This window comes from Ascidia mentula, chromosome 8 (genome assembly GCF_947561715.1).
Source record: "Ascidia mentula chromosome 8, kaAscMent1.1, whole genome shotgun sequence".
Lineage (NCBI taxonomy): Eukaryota > Metazoa > Chordata > Ascidiacea > Phlebobranchia > Ascidiidae > Ascidia > Ascidia mentula.
The window spans coordinates 18,637,245-18,654,727 of NC_138573.1; the positions used below are offsets into that span (position 1 = coordinate 18,637,245).

At 38.4% G+C, this 17,483-nt stretch overlaps 5 protein-coding genes across 6 annotated transcripts; 3 read left to right on the top strand and 2 right to left on the bottom strand.

The window, feature by feature from the left end:
- Positions 1-826: 826 nt before the first annotated feature.
- LOC145911180 (cytochrome P450 4V2-like) lies at positions 827-2,620 on the top strand. The gene is made up of 2 exons (XM_082998436.1): positions 827-1,486; positions 1,567-2,620. Exons 1-2 carry the CDS (start codon positions 837-839, stop codon positions 2,417-2,419), a joined length of 1,503 nt encoding a protein of 500 aa, XP_082854562.1. The 5' UTR covers positions 827-836; the 3' UTR covers positions 2,420-2,620.
- Positions 2,621-2,797: 177 nt separating this feature from the next.
- Positions 2,798-5,883, bottom strand: LOC145911410 (dolichyl-phosphate beta-glucosyltransferase-like). Its single transcript, XM_082998731.1, has 7 exons — positions 5,748-5,883; positions 5,292-5,401; positions 5,074-5,166; positions 4,211-4,324; positions 3,668-3,879; positions 3,433-3,518; positions 2,798-2,995 (listed from the first exon to the last, which is right to left on the bottom strand). Exons 1-7 carry the CDS (start codon positions 5,881-5,883, stop codon positions 2,892-2,894), a joined length of 855 nt encoding a protein of 284 aa, XP_082854857.1. The 3' UTR covers positions 2,798-2,891.
- A 720-nt stretch (positions 5,884-6,603) lies between these two features.
- LOC145910466 (dolichyl-phosphate beta-glucosyltransferase-like) lies at positions 6,604-8,943 on the bottom strand. 2 transcript variants are annotated; one of them, XM_082997597.1, is made up of 7 exons: positions 8,742-8,943; positions 8,560-8,675; positions 8,199-8,291; positions 7,743-7,856; positions 7,172-7,383; positions 6,957-7,058; positions 6,604-6,887 (listed from the first exon to the last, which is right to left on the bottom strand). In XM_082997597.1, the coding sequence occupies exons 1-7, from the start codon at positions 8,875-8,877 to the stop codon at positions 6,614-6,616; spliced, it is 1,047 nt and encodes a 348-aa protein (XP_082853723.1). In that variant the 5' UTR covers positions 8,878-8,943; the 3' UTR covers positions 6,604-6,613. The 2 variants fall into 2 exon arrangements, with proteins under 2 accessions (XP_082853723.1, XP_082853724.1); XM_082997598.1 differs by having other exon boundaries at positions 6,645-6,887; positions 6,973-7,058.
- Positions 8,944-9,347: 404 nt separating this feature from the next.
- LOC145912753 (ribose-phosphate pyrophosphokinase 1) lies at positions 9,348-13,133 on the top strand. Its single transcript, XM_083000336.1, has 7 exons — positions 9,348-9,548; positions 9,901-10,084; positions 10,389-10,487; positions 10,613-10,737; positions 11,084-11,257; positions 11,938-12,097; positions 12,604-13,133. Exons 1-7 carry the CDS (start codon positions 9,427-9,429, stop codon positions 12,694-12,696), a joined length of 957 nt encoding a protein of 318 aa, XP_082856462.1. The 5' UTR covers positions 9,348-9,426; the 3' UTR covers positions 12,697-13,133.
- A 372-nt stretch (positions 13,134-13,505) lies between these two features.
- Positions 13,506-16,975, top strand: LOC145911706 (uncharacterized). Its single transcript, XM_082999122.1, has 7 exons — positions 13,506-13,632; positions 14,582-14,757; positions 14,930-15,089; positions 15,433-15,647; positions 15,941-16,076; positions 16,225-16,371; positions 16,766-16,975. The coding sequence occupies exons 1-7, from the start codon at positions 13,569-13,571 to the stop codon at positions 16,849-16,851; spliced, it is 984 nt and encodes a 327-aa protein (XP_082855248.1). The 5' UTR covers positions 13,506-13,568; the 3' UTR covers positions 16,852-16,975.
- The last annotated feature ends 508 nt before the right edge of the window (positions 16,976-17,483 follow it).

The following is a 17,483-nucleotide window of genomic DNA, read 5'->3' on the forward strand; positions in this document are numbered from 1 at the left end:
TTTATCTTACATGAGCAGCTGACTGTGTAATCAGCTTCTTCAGGATTTGGATTAAAATGTCTTTATAGTAAAGATTTGGGTTTGGCTGATGGACCAGGCGTGGATAAGGTATAATTTAACACTGTCACAATAAAAGTTGAGGACTGCTTAGTACTAGCATAAGTAAAAATATGCACGTCACAAAGGTATTGCATTGCACGCACTGTAAACATGTACACAATTATCAATATCTGTCGAATTATGTGAGAAAATGTCGTAGTGCTAACTTGCAGGGGATCTTTGCCTTCAGCAAATGACGATGAAAGTCGACTGACTGTATCTTAGTAGTTTGTATTCAACTAGTGTCTTTGCATACACGCAGTGCAGACACATTTGACTTGTTGGTTGTAGTGCATCATGCAATACCAGTCATATTAAACACAAGAATGATTACAGCACTTTGGTTTGTAGTTTGCTTTGGTTGCAATGGCAGTGAGCAGGACATGCGATAACGCTACATAGAAATACAAAACTCACGCAGAACACAAAACCTCTCATGGTTCATTTAGATATTTGTGAAGACAAATGGCTAACACTGTTTTGTATTCTGTGTGAGTTGTCGCGTTATCGCATGTCTTGCTAAGCTACTAACACCTTGAGTGCAGTCTCTTGGCGTTACCTTGCGTACTTGTTACCACAGCGGCCTGTCGCAGGAAAAGTTTTATCGTTTCGTTTTTTGTCTTGGCAATCCCGAAAGTGGACTTACTGTTGAGTGTTTTGTTGTCGGAGGTAAAACCAGCCATTATACATAATTCAATGCACAATTTATTCGCATAGCAGTGTCATGTAGCGCCAAGATGGCCGTGATATCGACTTCAGCAATTCTTCTTACGGCCACTGTGGCCATTGTTCTGTTTTGGAGGTCTATTGTGACATTTGTGAAGAAACGTCTCGCGTACCAGAAGTTGCCCCAGATTCCCCATATTGCTTTCCCTCTTCTTGGCCATACATACTTGTTACCAAGCAACACATCGGACTTCTTCAAGTTTCTTACAGATCAAGCTGCGATGCTCATAACGGAAAAAAAGCTAAAATTCTGGATGCAGTGGATGGGTCCGATCCCACTGCTCACAGTCGCACATCCAGAAACTGCAGAGGTCCTATTAAGAAGCTCCAAACACTTGGAAAAGTCTTTTGTTTATCGATTCCTGCATCCTTGGTTGGGTACAGGTTTGCTGACCTCCAGTGGCGAAAAGTGGCACCAACGTCGTCGCCTCATCACTCCAACTTTCCACTTCAACATCCTTCAGGACTTTCTGGAGGTCATGAACGAGCAGTGTGACAAAATGATACATATTGTTGACTCAAATATCAAATCCGGCATTCACGTGGACATTTCGAAAGCGGTGACATTGTGTGCCCTTGACATCATCTGCCAGACTGCCATGGGGCAGACAGTGAACGCCCAGAGCAATGTGGACTCGGAGTATGTCAGGGCAATTATCAGGTAAACAAAAATTTATTGTTTAGAATCATCTGTATATGTATATGAGCACTTCACGTAATAACAGCAAAAATTATTTTAAGAATGTCCGAAATCGTGCAGGAACGACAGAAAAGACCGAGTCTCTGGTGGGACTTCTCATTCAACAAGACAAAGATGGGTAAAGAGCAGCAACACGTCCTCAACATCCTCCATGGGTTTACTAGGAGCGTGATTCAGAAGAGGATGAGAAAAAAGGACGGTGCAAAGATATCTCGGAGAATGGCATTCCTTGATGTCCTCATCCACGCCAAGACGGATGATGGAAAATCTCTCTCGCTCTCTGACATCCAGGAGGAAGTTGATACCTTCATGTTTGAAGGTCATGACACAACTGCCGCTGCCATGACTTGGTGTCTTTATCTTCTCGGACGTCATCCTGACGTACAACAACACGTCTGTGACGAAATTGATGACGTATTGGGTGATAGTCGAACACTGACCATGAATGACGTAAAAAATCTCCAGTATCTGGATCAGGTGACAAAGGAAGTCCTTCGACTTTATCCCTCCGTACCTCTTTTTGCCAGAGTAACTTCTGAAAATTGTCTTCTTGATGGGTTCGCGGTTCCAAAGGGAACACAAGTATCGGTTATAGTGTACAACCTCCACAGGCATCCGGAGGTGTGGGAGGACCCCATGAGGTTTGATCCGGATCGCTTCAGCAAGGAGAGGAGCGCGGGTCGTCATCCGTACGCCTACATCCCCTTCTCAGCTGGACCGAGAAACTGCATCGGTCAGAAGTTTGCTCAGATGGAGGAAAAAGTCATCCTGGCGAAGTTACTCCGGCGCTACAAAGTAACATCTCATGATAAGGAAGAGGACATAATGATGGATGGAGATCTTATCCTGCGTCCATCCAAGCCGCTCAATATTCTGCTGACGCCGAGGAAATAAATATTTTCTTATTCCTGAGCGACCGAATTCGGAACATTAAAAATTTAATCATATAAATCTGTTGCAGATGATGACACTCTTCTAAAAAGTAACGTACTGAACGATTAGTTTTTGCGTGGCTTCCTTGTTTGTACATGTTGTATATGAGTTGATGGTTTTGTTGATTTATTGCCTGTCTGTAGGCAAGGGTGCGGTATTAACTTAAACGTCATTGCTTCTGTGCTTAGTGTAACGAATTGCGATACTAACTGGATATCGGTGATTGAAAATTATGATTAACAATACAGCACCAAGATTTTATTTCCAGTAAATAACAATTAGTGACATAGATACATGAGAAACATTACTTAGTCACTAATGACACACAAAATTGCTATTAAATGTTTAATGCATACAAATGGACAGGTTAATTAGACACATATGACAGTCACTAGTTTAGGTAAGTGATTTAAAGTCCACGCATATTTTCATGTTACTGGATTTTGATAGTCCAAATACCAAGAAAATATCGGAGCCATATAAGGAATATATCTTTCGACATTTGAATCCAACTGAAGAAGGGAATAAACTTAGAACCTGTGAGAAAGAAAATGAAACAAACGTCGGAATTATTTTCCTGACCAGCTCATGTTTGAACAATATCGCCGAAATTTTCTACAAATAACTGGTTTCATTACCAGGACTTGCTTATTGGCTGCATGAGAATCTGGCCCTCAGGTTGGCAATGTATTTTTCTTTGCGACAGTAAAGTCTATGTCTTTTAATGCAACAAGCCTCAAAATTTAGCAGATTTGATCCGAAAAATTGATTTTCGTTATGTGCTACATCATTATCAGTTTCTGCAATTATCAATAATAAAACCAACAATACACTACAAATAACTAGTTGGTAGCATACGTTTATCACCCCAGACTACACCACGAATAATGGATGCTTAAATGAAACCTTGCCATTTTTACCATCTTAATTTAAACATTTGTATAGTTTTGAGTTTGATCCTAATTGAGTCTCACCTGCCATTTCTGTCCACTTCACGGCAACTTCTTCTACTGGAATCTTTAACTTCTCGGCAATATACAAAATCTCAGAATCAAAAGCCCTAGGAATGTATTAAAGTTAATCAAAAATTTAAAAGTTGACTCTCTTTTCTCATTTTTTATCGTGACATTTGTTCCGGCGTACTTTTGGTATTTTTTAACTTCAATAAATACGAAAGTAAAGAAAATTGCGATGACAAAAGCCTCTCACCATCTTTCCACGTGTAAGTTGGTGAAGGTTTGAAGAGCCGCTTCTCTCGTGAATAGTTTAAATCCACACTGGGCATCCTTTACATTGCGAACACAGAACAACCAGATTATAACGTGGAAGTACTTCATCACCAGCAGGCGAATGAACGTTCGTTTCGCCAAGGTTTCTTCTCCAACCTGAGCCCTTGACCCAACAGCTATTGCGCTTTTGCCCTGAAATTCAAAAGTGTGCATTTCCGTTTATTACGTAACGCCAAAACCTCCCTGCAACCGACGTTTCAAGCTAGAGGGAGTTTCCCACAAGCTAAGTGCATCGAAACGCATGAGTGATTCGTTCAGAAATGACGTCATAATTTATAAATCTTCACTCAGTGGTTTTACGCAGTCTCAACCAGCGTAACATTACGAGACATTCTCGGCAAGTCGCACATCTGATTGCTACCAAAGAGATCCTCACTAATTGGTCGCCATTGTCCGCTTGGCCATAGAACGAATTCAAGGGTGGAATCGTGAATGTAAAACTTCCAACATAGTAACATTATACCTTTGATTCCCGAATGCCATCGAGTTTGGCTTCAAGCTTGTCGATGTCTGAAAATCTCGTCGCTCCATCGGCATCAACCATTATAAGTTTCCTTCCTCTGGCGCTCAGCATTCCCTACATGAGGAAGGGTTTTGTCATTGGCCATTTGGGCCGAGATAAGCAACATTCTAGGTTTTGTATGAGCAATAGACACGGAGTCTGACGACACTTTTGATTTTAGCTTTTGTTTTGACCACAGTGTTAGCTTTTGTTTGGTCCACCATGGTTTCTGGCGGATTACACCGAGTTTGGTACCCAATGGTTAATTACGGCTGTATAGTCACTACAAAGGGGCAAAATACTAAACAATGTACATTTTAAGCAAAGTGGAGCCAATAATATGAATTGTGTAAGCTGTAGACAGCTCTATTGGTTGAGCCAAGCAAAGCTTAACCAATAGTGCCGTCAGGCCCCGTGTCACAATAATCGAGGCCTGACGGCACTATTGGCTTAGCTTTGCTTGGCCTTAGTGTTTCCACCTTGTTTTCTCCGTTTTAGTTGCACCTAGTTTGGTGCCCAACGGATGACGGTGATTGTATAGTCACCACAAAGTGAAAGTCTTTGCTTGGCCGTTTGGTCAGCAAAGTCGTCCGATAGTCACACCAGCTGCACTGATGAGACCTTTAAGATCGAAACAGTGGCCATCTGTCTGCAGCTTACAAAATGTACATTTTGTTGCTGCTAGGCCTTTCAATTAATCTGTTCTTATGGATCATTTAAACGTCTACTATTATTCATCGTCGTTTCGCTTTCTATTCAACTGGGTCTTATCAGGGTAATGGTGTACGTTTAAATGAAGTTTACCACAAAGAATTTCACAATACCATTTTCACAGCTGCTCCCTTTCCTCTGTTTTTGCAGAGTGTCAAAACTCGGACTCTAGAAGGTCCATACTTTCTCGTGTACTCCTGGCCGACCTGAAATGTTTTGTTTATTTATTTTGTGACTGAAAAGTAAAAAGTTTCGCAATAACATTAAATTATTCCGTCACCAAACCCTGTTTTAAACGACACCAGAGGAACTGGCGTAACAGTTAATATACTTGAGATGTGTTATCTGAGCTTCCATCGTCAACTACGATGATTTCGTATTTGTAGTTTGGCTTCTGTTTGTTCTCGAGATGACGTATGGTTTCGTCAAGCATATTCGGAACTGCACAAAGAAGGAATGTGGACTAGAGCAGTGGTCGAACTACGGGACCGCGTTCTAATATTTCTTCGCATGGCCTCAACCAAAATTTCCGTGGACACAGGCATCCGTTAAAGAAGCAACTCGACCACAAATGTCGCATTAAATAAAGATTAAGTTGTGTTATTCGTGTAATAGTAAACAAAAAAACGTTTGTATCTATATAAATTTCGTTCAGGAGTTCCTCATATATGTCTAATCAAGATTTTTAATTAATGAACAATGTTTTTCTTGAAACAAAATGTCATTTCAACACTAAGTGCACCTTGGTTGGATCATATGGAGGGAGAAAACAAACGTTTGTACTTACGGCGTTTCTCCTCGTTGTAAGCGGGAACAATCACCGATAAATCAAGTGTTGCCTCATCAAACAGACTGGGAAATGAAACTTTCTTGTCCCCAGCAACAAAGTACTTCTCACTTTCATGTCTTACAAATGATGTCATTTTGAAAGCTATAATTTCTTCAACAATTTAAAGCTGAAATCGCAAAATCGATTGAATTTTTTTTGCCCAAAAGAACTTCAACGCGCTAGAATAATAAACAAGGAAAATTAAAATGGCACGAGGATCTACGAAACCATGCGGGTTATCGACGAAAAGGAGCGAAATTGCCTGATCAAAATATGGGAATCACACAAGTTTACTCCTTTATGTTACAGATCGCCATTTAACTGCACGAAAATGCTCATTACCGTAGCTTTTAAATTACCTTTCGCTTAAACTGACATTTTTAGCTGACTGCCCTGTTCAAGTCAAACATAATCATAGTCACTGCAGTGCCTATCTTTCCCGTTAAACCACTATTTAGTCTTTTGTCTAATTGAGTTTGGCATATCATAAACCATGAACTGATTCTGTCTGGATGAAGTATAATGAACACAGAATTTTCAATATTATATGCTCGATACAGTTTGGTATTGCAATATTTGCACACAATTTATTCCCTGCGGCGTTTACGCAAAACGTCACGTTTATATTTGTTGCATTTTTTCATAAATTTTATTAAGTTACAAAAATTTTCAATTTACAAGGACCTGCTTCTCGATAACCACTTTTGGTTCTAAGCTGAACTCTTTAAATTCTTTGAAGTGTATTCTGTCATTTTTCTATTGCCTGTGATGAGAGAATAAATTATGCATGTATTTCACCAAAGATATATTTTTTCTTGAGTTTTTTATTTGTGGCCACTAATCAAATATAAACCTAATAGAATAAATGTTGAAGACCAGAACAAGGTTGTAGCAAGACCGATGGTTTCCTTCTGGTAAGTAAGTGCACTTTCCATCACTGCAATACCTAATTTCAATATAAGAAGATATTCCACCAACAGTTTCTCCATCATTCTGGTGAGACTTTTATGCTCCATAAACCGACAAAATACTGGAGCCAAATTAAAACAATGTCCCTTCCCATCTGTAGCCAACTGAAGACTGGAACAATTTTTGAACCTATTGGGAGTAAAAAACATGTACTGTTTAATTTACAAGGCTGATTAGGAAACAATGGTTTGGTTGCACCAGGTTATGTTGGTACCTTCGATTTCCGTCCATTTCACTGCAACTTCTGCAACTGGAATTTCTAATCTTTCAGCAATGTAGAGCATTTCAACATCAAAAGCCCTGAAAGTTAAATACTGACCCTTAAAACACATTTCAACTTTTCTACAACAACAAACTGTTGCAAATTAGGATTTTAAATTTTATATGTTGTTGAAACCAACCATGAAACTTACCATCTTTCAACATGCAAGTTGGCAAAAATAGGAATCGCTGCAGATCTTGTAAGCAACTTGAAGCCGCATTGTGAATCTCGAACACTCCGCACACATAACAGCCACACAATTAAGTGGAAACCTTTCATTAAAAATGTCCGAAACATCGAGCGACTCGCGATGGATTCTTCTTCCAAGTGTGCTCGGGACCCAACTGCGATTGCTCTTCCATTCTATAAAATACAGAACTTACTACATATTTTTAAACAAGTTTACTATTGTGTATAAGCTGCAGACAGATGGCCACTATATCGGCCTAAAATGTCTTATCAGTGCAGCTGGGGTCAGACGACTTTGCTGAACAAACGGCCAAGCAAAGACTTCCACTTTGTGGTGACTATACAATCACCATTATTTGTTGGGCACCAAACTAGGTGCAACCTTATGGAGAAAACAAAGTTTCTTAGTATTATTCAGTTTTTTGTCACAATAAACATTCTTCTGAGATTTGCTACTTACTGTAGGTCAATTTGTTTGCGCATTAATATCATATTTCCCAGTGCAGATACATTATGCACATTAAAATACTCACTGGCAGTGTGTTGACTTCATCAAGCTTTGCATCAACTTTGTCAAGGTCTGAGAATCTTGTGGCTCCATCAGCATCCACCATGAGGAGTTTCTTGCCTCTGGCACTCATCATTCCCTGCAAGAAAAAACAGCTGCCAATGATATTTTGCAAGTGCCTGGAAAGTCAGTCTGGCCAACCTATTTTCCAACTTGCTTTGTAAACTATAATCAAAAAGTTATAAAAATATTTTAAAAAGTGACTAATTCTATTTGAATAAGAACTGATGATGCTTTTTAGCGGAACAGTTTTCTTTGCAATCAACTGCATTTGACACGAGGATATTTATATTGTAATTTTAATTTGTTTGAGTCTTATCTTGTGACATTAAAGTTGCCTTTTATCATTTATACAGATGTTTGAACTGAACCAACCCTGGCAATAATTTGTCAAAGGAATAAAAGTCATATCAGTCCTCACCAATCTAACTGCTCCTCCTTTCCCTCTGTTTTTCTGCAGAGTTAATACTCTCACTTTATTGGCAGTGTATTTTTCTGTGTACTCCAAACCAACCTGGGAATAAAAGAGATGACATGCATTGATGTCCGAATATTTTATCAGGTAAGTAACAAGGCAATACATTCCCAATTTGTAGTTTGTTTTGTGCCATTTGTAAACTTACATACAACTAACTGTACAAAGCCCAAAATAAGTTAGTAAACAAGTTTGCATTTTGATGCAACAACATTTTGCATGGTTTAGTTTCTACATCCATAACTTACATAGTAATAAAGTAATTTTAAATGTTTGGACATATTTCAAAATACACCATAATAATCACCTGTGTTGTACGATCAGAACTTCCATCGTCAACAATTATAATTTCATAAGTAAACTTGCTGTTTTGCTTTTGTTTGGACTCCAGATGTTCCAAAGATTCCTCAAGCATTACTGGCACTGCAGTAATATTTTTTTTAACTTTTATCCAGATCAAGATTAGTTTTAGAATTACTGTAAACTTACATCTTTGCTCTTCATTATATGCGGGCACAATCACGGACAAATCAAGGCAAGCTTCGTCGTAAATGCTCGGGAACGGAACCTTCTTATCGTCAGAAAGAAAATACTTCTCGCTTTCGTATCTTAAATAGGACGCCATATTTTTCAAGGATAATTCAAGCTTAAAACTAAGTCATAGGATTTTTAACAATGCTACGTTTCAGGAAGGACGTCATCAAATGGGGCTTCCCCAAATTGAAACATACTTTCTACAAAAATTATATTCACACAAATGAATAATAATATTCAAGTGAAAATGCAGTATAAGAACACAAATAAACATTTATTTAAGTTTTAATGCAATGCAAAGCAATAAACATACCGAGTAATTAAAACGTTCTACGAGATATTGACCACAAAAACTTCCCAAGGGTTTGCAAAGTGTGATTTCTTGACAAATATTCACGTTTGCTGTAAACTTGCAACTTGTTGCAGACGGTTTTACCACAGATTTAAGGCGTCCAATGCCACGCTCAAGTAACAAACAAAAAAAATTTTCTGCGAATTACAGTCAAATTGAAACCAAATTTATTTGCAAAACTTTTTTTGATACGCACGGATGCACCACGTGCCAAAGCAGTACGAAGCTAAAACAAATGTTGGTCACGTAAGTCACGTTGTTGCTACTAAAAGCGTTTTTACAGAAAACATGCCGAATATCAAAATATTCAGTGGTTCGTCGCATTCAGATCTCGCTCAGAAGATCGCCGACAGACTCGGAATATCGTTGGGAAAAGTTGTATCAAGAAAGTTTAGCAACCAGGAAACTTGGTAAATAATTAAACCCTGAATCACGTAATTTGTTTTTTTCCTGTTTGTAATTTAACCGATTTTAATGATGAAGGGAATAATTTCTATGGTGTAATTTTGGGATACATGTTTCTGTTATAAACTTGAGAAAAAAACTAGTAAAATAGATGGAAATTATTTGCAACATCCTGTGGCCGTTTTGGCCCCGAAATTGGCTCCTGCTGTGCAAAACCTTGGTGTTTTGTTGACATTTATTGAGTTTGTACATTTAAGTGCCACCAAAGCTCATGGCACTGAGCCTGTCCACCAAAGCATTATCAAAAGAAATTGCACACAATAATTATTATTTTGCATTTTTTCTGCTTCCACCTAGTGTTGAGATTGGTGAGAGTGTACGCGGAGAAGATGTTTACATCGTACAAAGTGGCTGTGGGGCCATTAACGACCACCTAATGGAAATGTTGATTATGATTCATGCTTGTAAAATTGCCTCTGCATCGAGAGTAACAGCTTTGATTCCACTCTTTCCTTATGCAAGGCAGGACAAAAAAGACAAAGTAGGTTATTTTTATCTTTGATTTTTGCAGGGTTTCCGACAGGCCCATAAAAATTAGTTTTAACCGATAGTTGTATATACTCCTGTGTGAATGTGAAAGCCGGATAGACAATTTATCTTCCCTTTGCAATACTACCAATGTTGCGATGGATTGTGTTGTTACATATCTAACCTGACAGCATGTCATCTTCAATATACACAAGTATAAATATAGAATTGTCTGCATTTTAAAAAGTGTGAAATTACCTGTTGTGAACTTTGAATTTTGACTAGGAATATTTATACAATGCTGGGATTTTTCACAGAGCCGTGCTCCTATTTCTGCCAAACTAGTTGCCAATATGTTGTCTATTGCTGGTGCAGATCATATAATAACGATGGATTTACATGCTTCACAAATACAGGTATTTATACATTTCTAGTAGAGCATATTTTGTGATTTAAAATGCCCACATGAATGTTTGTGAGATTGCATTTCTTCTTGTGATATTTGTATTTTTGAAAAAAAACAACAAATTGTTGTGTGCAGGGTTTTTTTGATATACCTGTTGATAATTTGTATGCGGAACCAGCGGTATTAAAATGGATCAAGGAAAATATTGTGGAGTGGAAAAACTCTGTCATTGTTTCCCCAGATGCCGGTGGTGCCAAGCGGTAAATACCAACAATTTCTTTGCGTATTGCTGTAATGCGTTGGCACAGCAAGCAAAGTAAATTTTTATGTTTAAAACGATGTAGGAAGTATAAAAATATGATATTGTTTCTTATTAACCTTCTTTATACACATAGACATATATGCTGTGTATATGTTGTTCAGCAAGTGTAACTGCTTGCAAAAGTATCTATATTTGTAAAGCATCGTATTGAGCATTGCAATAAGAGAAGAAAACAAGCACTGTAACTAAAATTAGTAAGAGTATGTTTGTCAACAGTGTATCTGTTTGCCAGAATAATAGCATAATGGAATTGTAAAGATTGAGTTGTGTGTGTTTTTTAATAGTGTGACATCAATAGCTGACCGCCTCAATGTGGAGTTTGCGCTGATCCACAAAGAGCGAAAAAAGGCAAATGAGGTTGACAGAATGGTGCTTGTGGGAGACGTTACGGATCGCGTTGCCATCCTTGTGGATGATATGGCTGACACTTGTGGGACTATTTGCCATGCAGCAGATAAGTGAGTTGCCTAAAATTTGGCAAATTTTTGTTTGTGATACCTGTGACATTGTCATAACTTGACAATGTGTATACCAACTGTCTATCGATAAAACTACCGAATTTCCCAAATTCATACAAAAAAGTGGTAAGCCAACATTAAAACATGATCAATAAACATTTGGTCAGCTCTTACAAAAGAGGCATGTAATTTCCTATTGCATGATAGAAATATGTGCTGTCTGTTTACATTTTGGATTGTATCGAGTGGCAGTGCCCTAGACGCACTAAACATGCAGCACATAACACGGTTTTATTTGAACAAGTACATCATAAGTTAGCAACATGTAAATACATATATCAACAAAAACCTTGTTGTAAGACAAATGACTTACATGTTAAATATAAAGGTGTCAAACATATTGGTGTTGACAAGCATTATATATTTATCATGATTTCTCCTTTTTGCGGGGATGCTTTATCTTAAAGGTCATAGATAAACAGCATTTGGAAAAGGAGATAAAGTGAATGTTTGAAACCACCATGTTGTAAAGATTAACATGCACTTGTGGAGTGTCTTGTGTGTGTTCAAACTCAAACAACATTTTTTTGAGAAACTGCAAATTTGAAATTAATCCTGGATCTAATTGTTGTTAAAATTAAGGACAAGTTTTACAAATAAAAACTAATTTTCAATTACAGATTGCTGTTGGCTGGTGCAAACAAAGTTTATGCTATTCTGACGCACGGGATATTTAGTGGTCCTGCACTGACCCGGATTAATGGAGCATCTTTTGAAGCAGTTGTTGTCACCAATACCACACCACAGGACGAACATATGAGATCGGCACCCAGAATCAAAGTATAAATTAAATACACTTACGAGCATAACTTTCGTTTATGTAAATGTTTAAGGCAAACAATATAGCTGATTTGCAAACGTTTCAATCAAAGCACGTTTGTATTTGAGAATCATTGTTAAGATGAAAACATTTGCAAATTAATTACCTTTATGTAGCTGATCAACTATTTTGTTTAACTTAATTAAATATGTTAAAAATTTTGCCTCTAGGCTGTGTATCTCCCTTTTTTTAAAAAAACTTTTATTATTCCATTGGTTAACGAAAATGGACATTTCTGAATTGTTGATTATTATTGTCTTGAAACAATTTGTTTAAAAATTTAATAACAGTTTGGCGGCAAATTTTGAAACGCATTTCAAAAAAAATTTGCAACTAAAATTTACTCAAATCAAGCATTTACGCCGGCAAGGAAAGTGACCTGGAAAATTCTTGTAACAAAAATACTATCCTGTACATGCACACAACAAACAAAGAGTTTTAAAATTAAATCTTCAACGATTTTTAGACAATTGATATTTCACCGATCCTAGCCGAAGCAATTCGCCGAACTCACAACGGAGAGTCCGTCTCTTATCTGTTCAGTAACGTCCCAATGTAACCACGAAGTTTCTGATGTTTTTGATCCTGCCAACCCCCCCTCGCATGTTACGTCACAAAGAGTTTTACCTAACAATCAGTTGATGATGTAGTTACCTTGTCGAGAAATCATATGAACTGCGTCGCTTGTTTTTCAAACAGTTTTGTTCAATTCGTGAAGTAGTTTCATACATTAGTCGCGGCACAATTTCTGTTTTACACCAGATTCCATTTTTTCGCTGCTTCGTCGCCACCTGTACGTTCGACCTCCTCCTTGATGACGTCATAGTGTTGCATTGTTTTGTTTTGCGCTGCATGCGAGTGTGGATTTCAACTTACTTTTGCCGCGGAATTCACATAAAAATCACAATCATTTAGTATATTGTACTGTAGTTGCGCAAAATCCGATGAGCGACATGTCTGCCCAATAAACGTTTCGTGGGTTGTACGATGATAAAATGATGCGAAAAGTTGACTTAATACTTTAAACAGGAAAGCCAAAGCTATTATGCTGTTAAACATGTCTTTCCTGTCAAAAGTATTAAACAACAAGTTTTTACACCCAAATTACCTGGATACTTTGTTGTGTTGTACGCAAGTCCGCAACTGTGGCATTTGCGTCGTCGGCAGTTTTTAAACTTCTCTCCATCATAAGGATTGTTTTATTGTCTTTTTACACACAAGACAGGACTTTGTGGCAGCTCTATGACGCACGAGTACCTCCTGGCGGCGCCGACGTCGACTGGAACCCCGTGGAGCCTGGCCCAACGCATTGTGGGCGTCTTCTTTTAACTCAGTCAAATCGGGCATCGTGTGTTGCTAGGGCGACGCGCGATAAGCTTGTTAAATGGTTTTGAGGCGAGTGTTTGAGTTTCAGAGCGTCACTACAGTTTGATGCAAGGTTTGAAGATGGAAGTTTTATATTTTCTGGTGTTCGGTTTTGTCTGTTTCATAGAAGGTGAGTACACGAGTGTGTCAATTGACAACTTAAGTTATGTAATTGATTGACGTTTGGGTAGCAAGGGGATCGTCTGTTTGGACAAAATTTGCGATTGCGCCGTGTATGTAACCTGTTTTCATTCACTTGTGACCTTTTGTACACGGAAATTAACAGAAAATGTCTTTCCGTTGGTCGCCTGCAGTGGATTCACCATCTGCTAACTTCTTAAACCCGACAACTTCAGTGATCGCATTAGTGGCGCAGCAAGTTTTTATTTCGTTTTTATTTATACCTCGCAAACGGTAACCACTGTCGCATAAATAACAGCCAAGATCAAACAACACCAGAAAACATTTAGTCATGAATTTAACTTCTGACGCAACATTAATTCCTCTGGTAAAAGTACTTAATTCCTGTAGTGTAAGTTGATAAAAATGTGGTCACTCTAAAAAGGTCTCCGGGTAATAGTGGTTTGATTGAACTTCGGCTGCCATGTAATCACCATAACCAAGGTTGTCATCGACATGGACCAAAAATAAGCCCGCTGCTTTTGGATGCCGAAATATTTATGTCAGGACTCCGCCCGATTTAAGAATAATTCTTCGTTAGGATGGTTGAACTTTATTTCAGGTGTTCGGTCTAAAAACGTCGAACCCCGCGCTATGTTACTTAAAAATAAGCGCATATACGCATTTTCTAAGACACTGCATGCTTGTGAAAATGTGCACACATCTTAGAAATAAGCCCGGTATGGTAACCCAGCCTTACATATTGCAAGCACAGACAGACGACAACCTGAGTGCGGGCGCCTGACACGATAACCTTATGGTTTTATCGGTGTCTATGCCATTTTATTTCTTTGTATATTGTTCATCTGCGTAGTTGTTTTTTTGTGCGCAAAATAAACATGATTTGAGTATTTTTACTTAATATATTTACTTAATTAACACTGTCCTCATGCTCGCAGGGCAATACACAACCCACGTGATTCCAATGTCGGTCGAACCGTCTCGTGTTTTCGTCGAAGAAAACGAAACCGTCATAATGACATGTGACCTGGTACCGGAGGGAAAACCCCTTAGGTGGAACCACAACCAGGAGTTGATCGCTGTGATATCGGAAGGAAACAACATCCATTACATTGTAAGGAGAGTGCAATTGTTTGCTATTGACGGATGTAGCATCTGTCTACAATGAAAACCAGTTTGCTCAAATTTGTCAGACGATAAATTGCGTCCAGTTTTAAATTGGCAAAATTGAACTAAAAGAGTTCCGCACCAATTAATTTGTGCAATAAATTATTCGTTATTCACAGAACGCGGCGAGAGACAACGCGACGTACATGCTTGTAGCTCCAGCGACACCTGGCGGAAATTACACGATGACGATCAACAAATTTTTACCGACCCATTCAGGGACGGTCACGTGTTCTGTTAGCGAAACGCCGCCACTACAAGCACGCCTACAACTTATTAGTGAGTGGGAAACTGACCAATTTCTGAACGTGAACAATGGATTTCGAAAGTAACATAGTTTGAGTATTATTTTTAGATTTGCTGGCGTTATCGAAAATAAATATTTTGGAAAACTTGTTTAATCCGACGAAAAGTTGAAACATTCGGGAATTGCCAAAATTATGAAATTTATGAAGTCTTTTCGATCGAATAATCAATGTTTCAACAAATTAACATTAAGCAGCAAAAATAACTGAGAAAGTTTTGTTCAAAACTTGGCAAATGTTTATTGGCTTTGTTAAATGCGCGTTTGAACGGGTTTTATCTGTGCTATTTTTTGTGATAAAATCTCCTATTTACGCAGAACCACCTGACAGGATCCAAGTCGCGCGCACCAACAGTGGTTGGGTGATACCCCGCTTCCGAGAAAACTTTCTCATCCGAGCCGAGTCGTCTGATTGGTTGAACTTGACTTGCTCGTCTGTAAACTCGAAACCGCAACCGGTTGTGAAATGGCGTTGGAACGATACGAACGAAATATTTGGCGAATGGGACTCGGTCATTTCAACTTTATCCACGGTGAGATTCACCAACTTATCTGCTTCTCTTCTGACCCTTAATTTTATTTCTGATTTTCAAAAAAACATGAAACCAAAAACTCTTGTAAAACAAACATAATTGTTCGCGGCAAATTTACCTGATAATCTTTGTTATTAAATCAAACATCCTATATTTAAATGACATCTTTATATGCAAACGTAATATGTTATATGCAAATGAGCTTGATGTGGGAGTGCATATTGTCTACGTAGTGTCAACAAAATCACACTCAGACATAATCCACGAATAACCTTGACTTTCTTGAATTCCAGGTCACAGGTGCATTTAACGGCAGTAGTATGTTGTACCTTCCACCAAACTTCTCCGCTATTTTGCTGGAATCATTGGTTACAATAAATATGACGACTCAAACGGCCTCTGTTTCATCAACCGCCGAAACCTTCACAGGTAAAGTCTCGTCACCTAAAATTCCACAACTGATTGCGTCACAAACTTTCCGGCGGCTGTAACTGAAGTTCATTGCATATGCTGCGTAATAGTAACTTATAATTTTTATATAATCCATTTTTACGCATTTACTGTGGCTTGGTTACAGCATCTAAAAGCTCGAATCCTGCAAACACGTCATCGATCGCCACAAACACCACTATGGCGCCTCCTGTGGTTGATCACGTGGTCAAAATTACATGTTCGACCATGGTTGGAGACAGGAGATACGAAAGATCTGTTCTTGTTCATATCAGTAAGTACTGGGACATAATCACGGACATGGAGAGTTGGTTGCGTTTAAGCGTTCAGGGTACAGAGCGTTCTGTTGAGTTTCTTAGGTTATTACGTCACAATTGTTAAACTGCAGCACTTATATTGTCGTTATCGGCTGTTTTCCATTGCATCAAGTTCGTACATTGATTATGCTCAATATGTGAATGTTATCAAGTAAAAGGGGTTATTTTCCCAATCCTCATGTTAAATAACCGGACCTCTAATAGTAATAGTAAATCGGTCAAATGTGCCCGGGACAGTCCTTGCTTAGTAGTGTAGGTTGTATGCAACATATACTGGGCAATCTTAATCCAAATCTTATCGGATTTTCGTGCGTGTCTGACGACTGGGTGGTAAATTCTTTTTCTTTGCAGGAAATGAATGGAACAAAGCAGGGACCAACAAAGGCCATTATGACGTCATCTTTGCGCTGCTCATTGTTTCATGGAATTTTATTTGAAGCACAGTGGACGATCTGTTACGTTGTCGCGTTTAAATGTACATAAGAACGTAAAGAAAAGTAAAGCTATGTTATATGTCATTAATAAAAATACATACAATGTTATCAATAAATTATAGTTTCAATGAAATATTTGCTGTTGCACGAAGCTTTAATGCAGGCGATGAAAGAACAAAGTCACAAATTCTTGCAATGCGGTTTCACAAGTTTTTGCTTTTTCAAATAACCCCGAAATGTCCACAATGTAACGGATATGAAAACTGAGAAAAGAAACAAGAACCGATAAATCAGCATCTGATTACGACAAAATCCTTCGCTTGCTTTGAAGTCAGTCATTTTCCTTCCTCGCCAGAAGAAAGGCTCGTAACATTGCACAGTTTTTAACTTTCTAATGTGTATCGCATTTTGCTGATGAACCCACGCAAGAAACACATTCGCTTCGCACCCGCAAGCCCATCTGTTGCCAGAGAAATCATAATCTGTTACAACAGTTTCCATGTGGCGATATTGCGCCGTATCGCCGATAGTGGCGGGAATAGGCTTTAGTTTGTAGTCGTTTAAAAGAAATTGACTTTCCAAAGCAAGCGTGGGCGAGAGAAACCATCTAGAATCCAATGACACCAACTTATTGT

Excerpts from the sequence above, each read along its gene's own strand:
- LOC145911180 (XM_082998436.1), top strand. The coding sequence starts at position 837 with ATGGCCGTGATATCGACTTCAGCAATTCTTCTTACGGCCACTGTGGCC. Across the intron at positions 1,487-1,566 it reads TATGTCAGGGCAATTATCAG|AATGTCCGAAATCGTGCAGG; the intron begins GTAAACAAAAAT and ends AATTATTTTAAG.
- LOC145911410 (XM_082998731.1), bottom strand. The coding sequence starts at position 5,883 with ATGACATCATTTGTAAGACATGAAAGTGAGAAGTACTTTGTTGCTGGG. Across the intron at positions 3,519-3,667 it reads AACTTACACGTGGAAAGATG|GGCTTTTGATTCTGAGATTT; the intron begins GTGAGAGGCTTT and ends ATACATTCCTAG. Across the intron at positions 2,996-3,432 it reads GAAGTGGACAGAAATGGCAG|GTTCTAAGTTTATTCCCTTC; the intron begins GTGAGACTCAAT and ends TCTTTCTCACAG.
- LOC145910466 (XM_082997597.1), bottom strand. The coding sequence starts at position 8,877 with ATGGCGTCCTATTTAAGATACGAAAGCGAGAAGTATTTTCTTTCTGAC. Across the intron at positions 8,292-8,559 it reads GTTCTGATCGTACAACACAG|GTTGGTTTGGAGTACACAGA; the intron begins GTGATTATTATG and ends TTTTATTCCCAG. Across the intron at positions 6,888-6,956 it reads GAAGGTACCAACATAACCTG|GTTCAAAAATTGTTCCAGTC; the intron begins GTGCAACCAAAC and ends TACTCCCAATAG.
- LOC145912753 (XM_083000336.1), top strand. The coding sequence starts at position 9,427 with ATGCCGAATATCAAAATATTCAGTGGTTCGTCGCATTCAGATCTCGCT. Across the intron at positions 9,549-9,900 it reads TTTAGCAACCAGGAAACTTG|TGTTGAGATTGGTGAGAGTG; the intron begins GTAAATAATTAA and ends GCTTCCACCTAG. Across the intron at positions 10,488-10,612 it reads TACATGCTTCACAAATACAG|GGTTTTTTTGATATACCTGT; the intron begins GTATTTATACAT and ends TGTTGTGTGCAG.
- LOC145911706 (XM_082999122.1), top strand. The coding sequence starts at position 13,569 with ATGCAAGGTTTGAAGATGGAAGTTTTATATTTTCTGGTGTTCGGTTTT. Across the intron at positions 13,633-14,581 it reads TTTTGTCTGTTTCATAGAAG|GGCAATACACAACCCACGTG; the intron begins GTGAGTACACGA and ends TCATGCTCGCAG. Across the intron at positions 14,758-14,929 it reads GAAACAACATCCATTACATT|AACGCGGCGAGAGACAACGC; the intron begins GTAAGGAGAGTG and ends CGTTATTCACAG.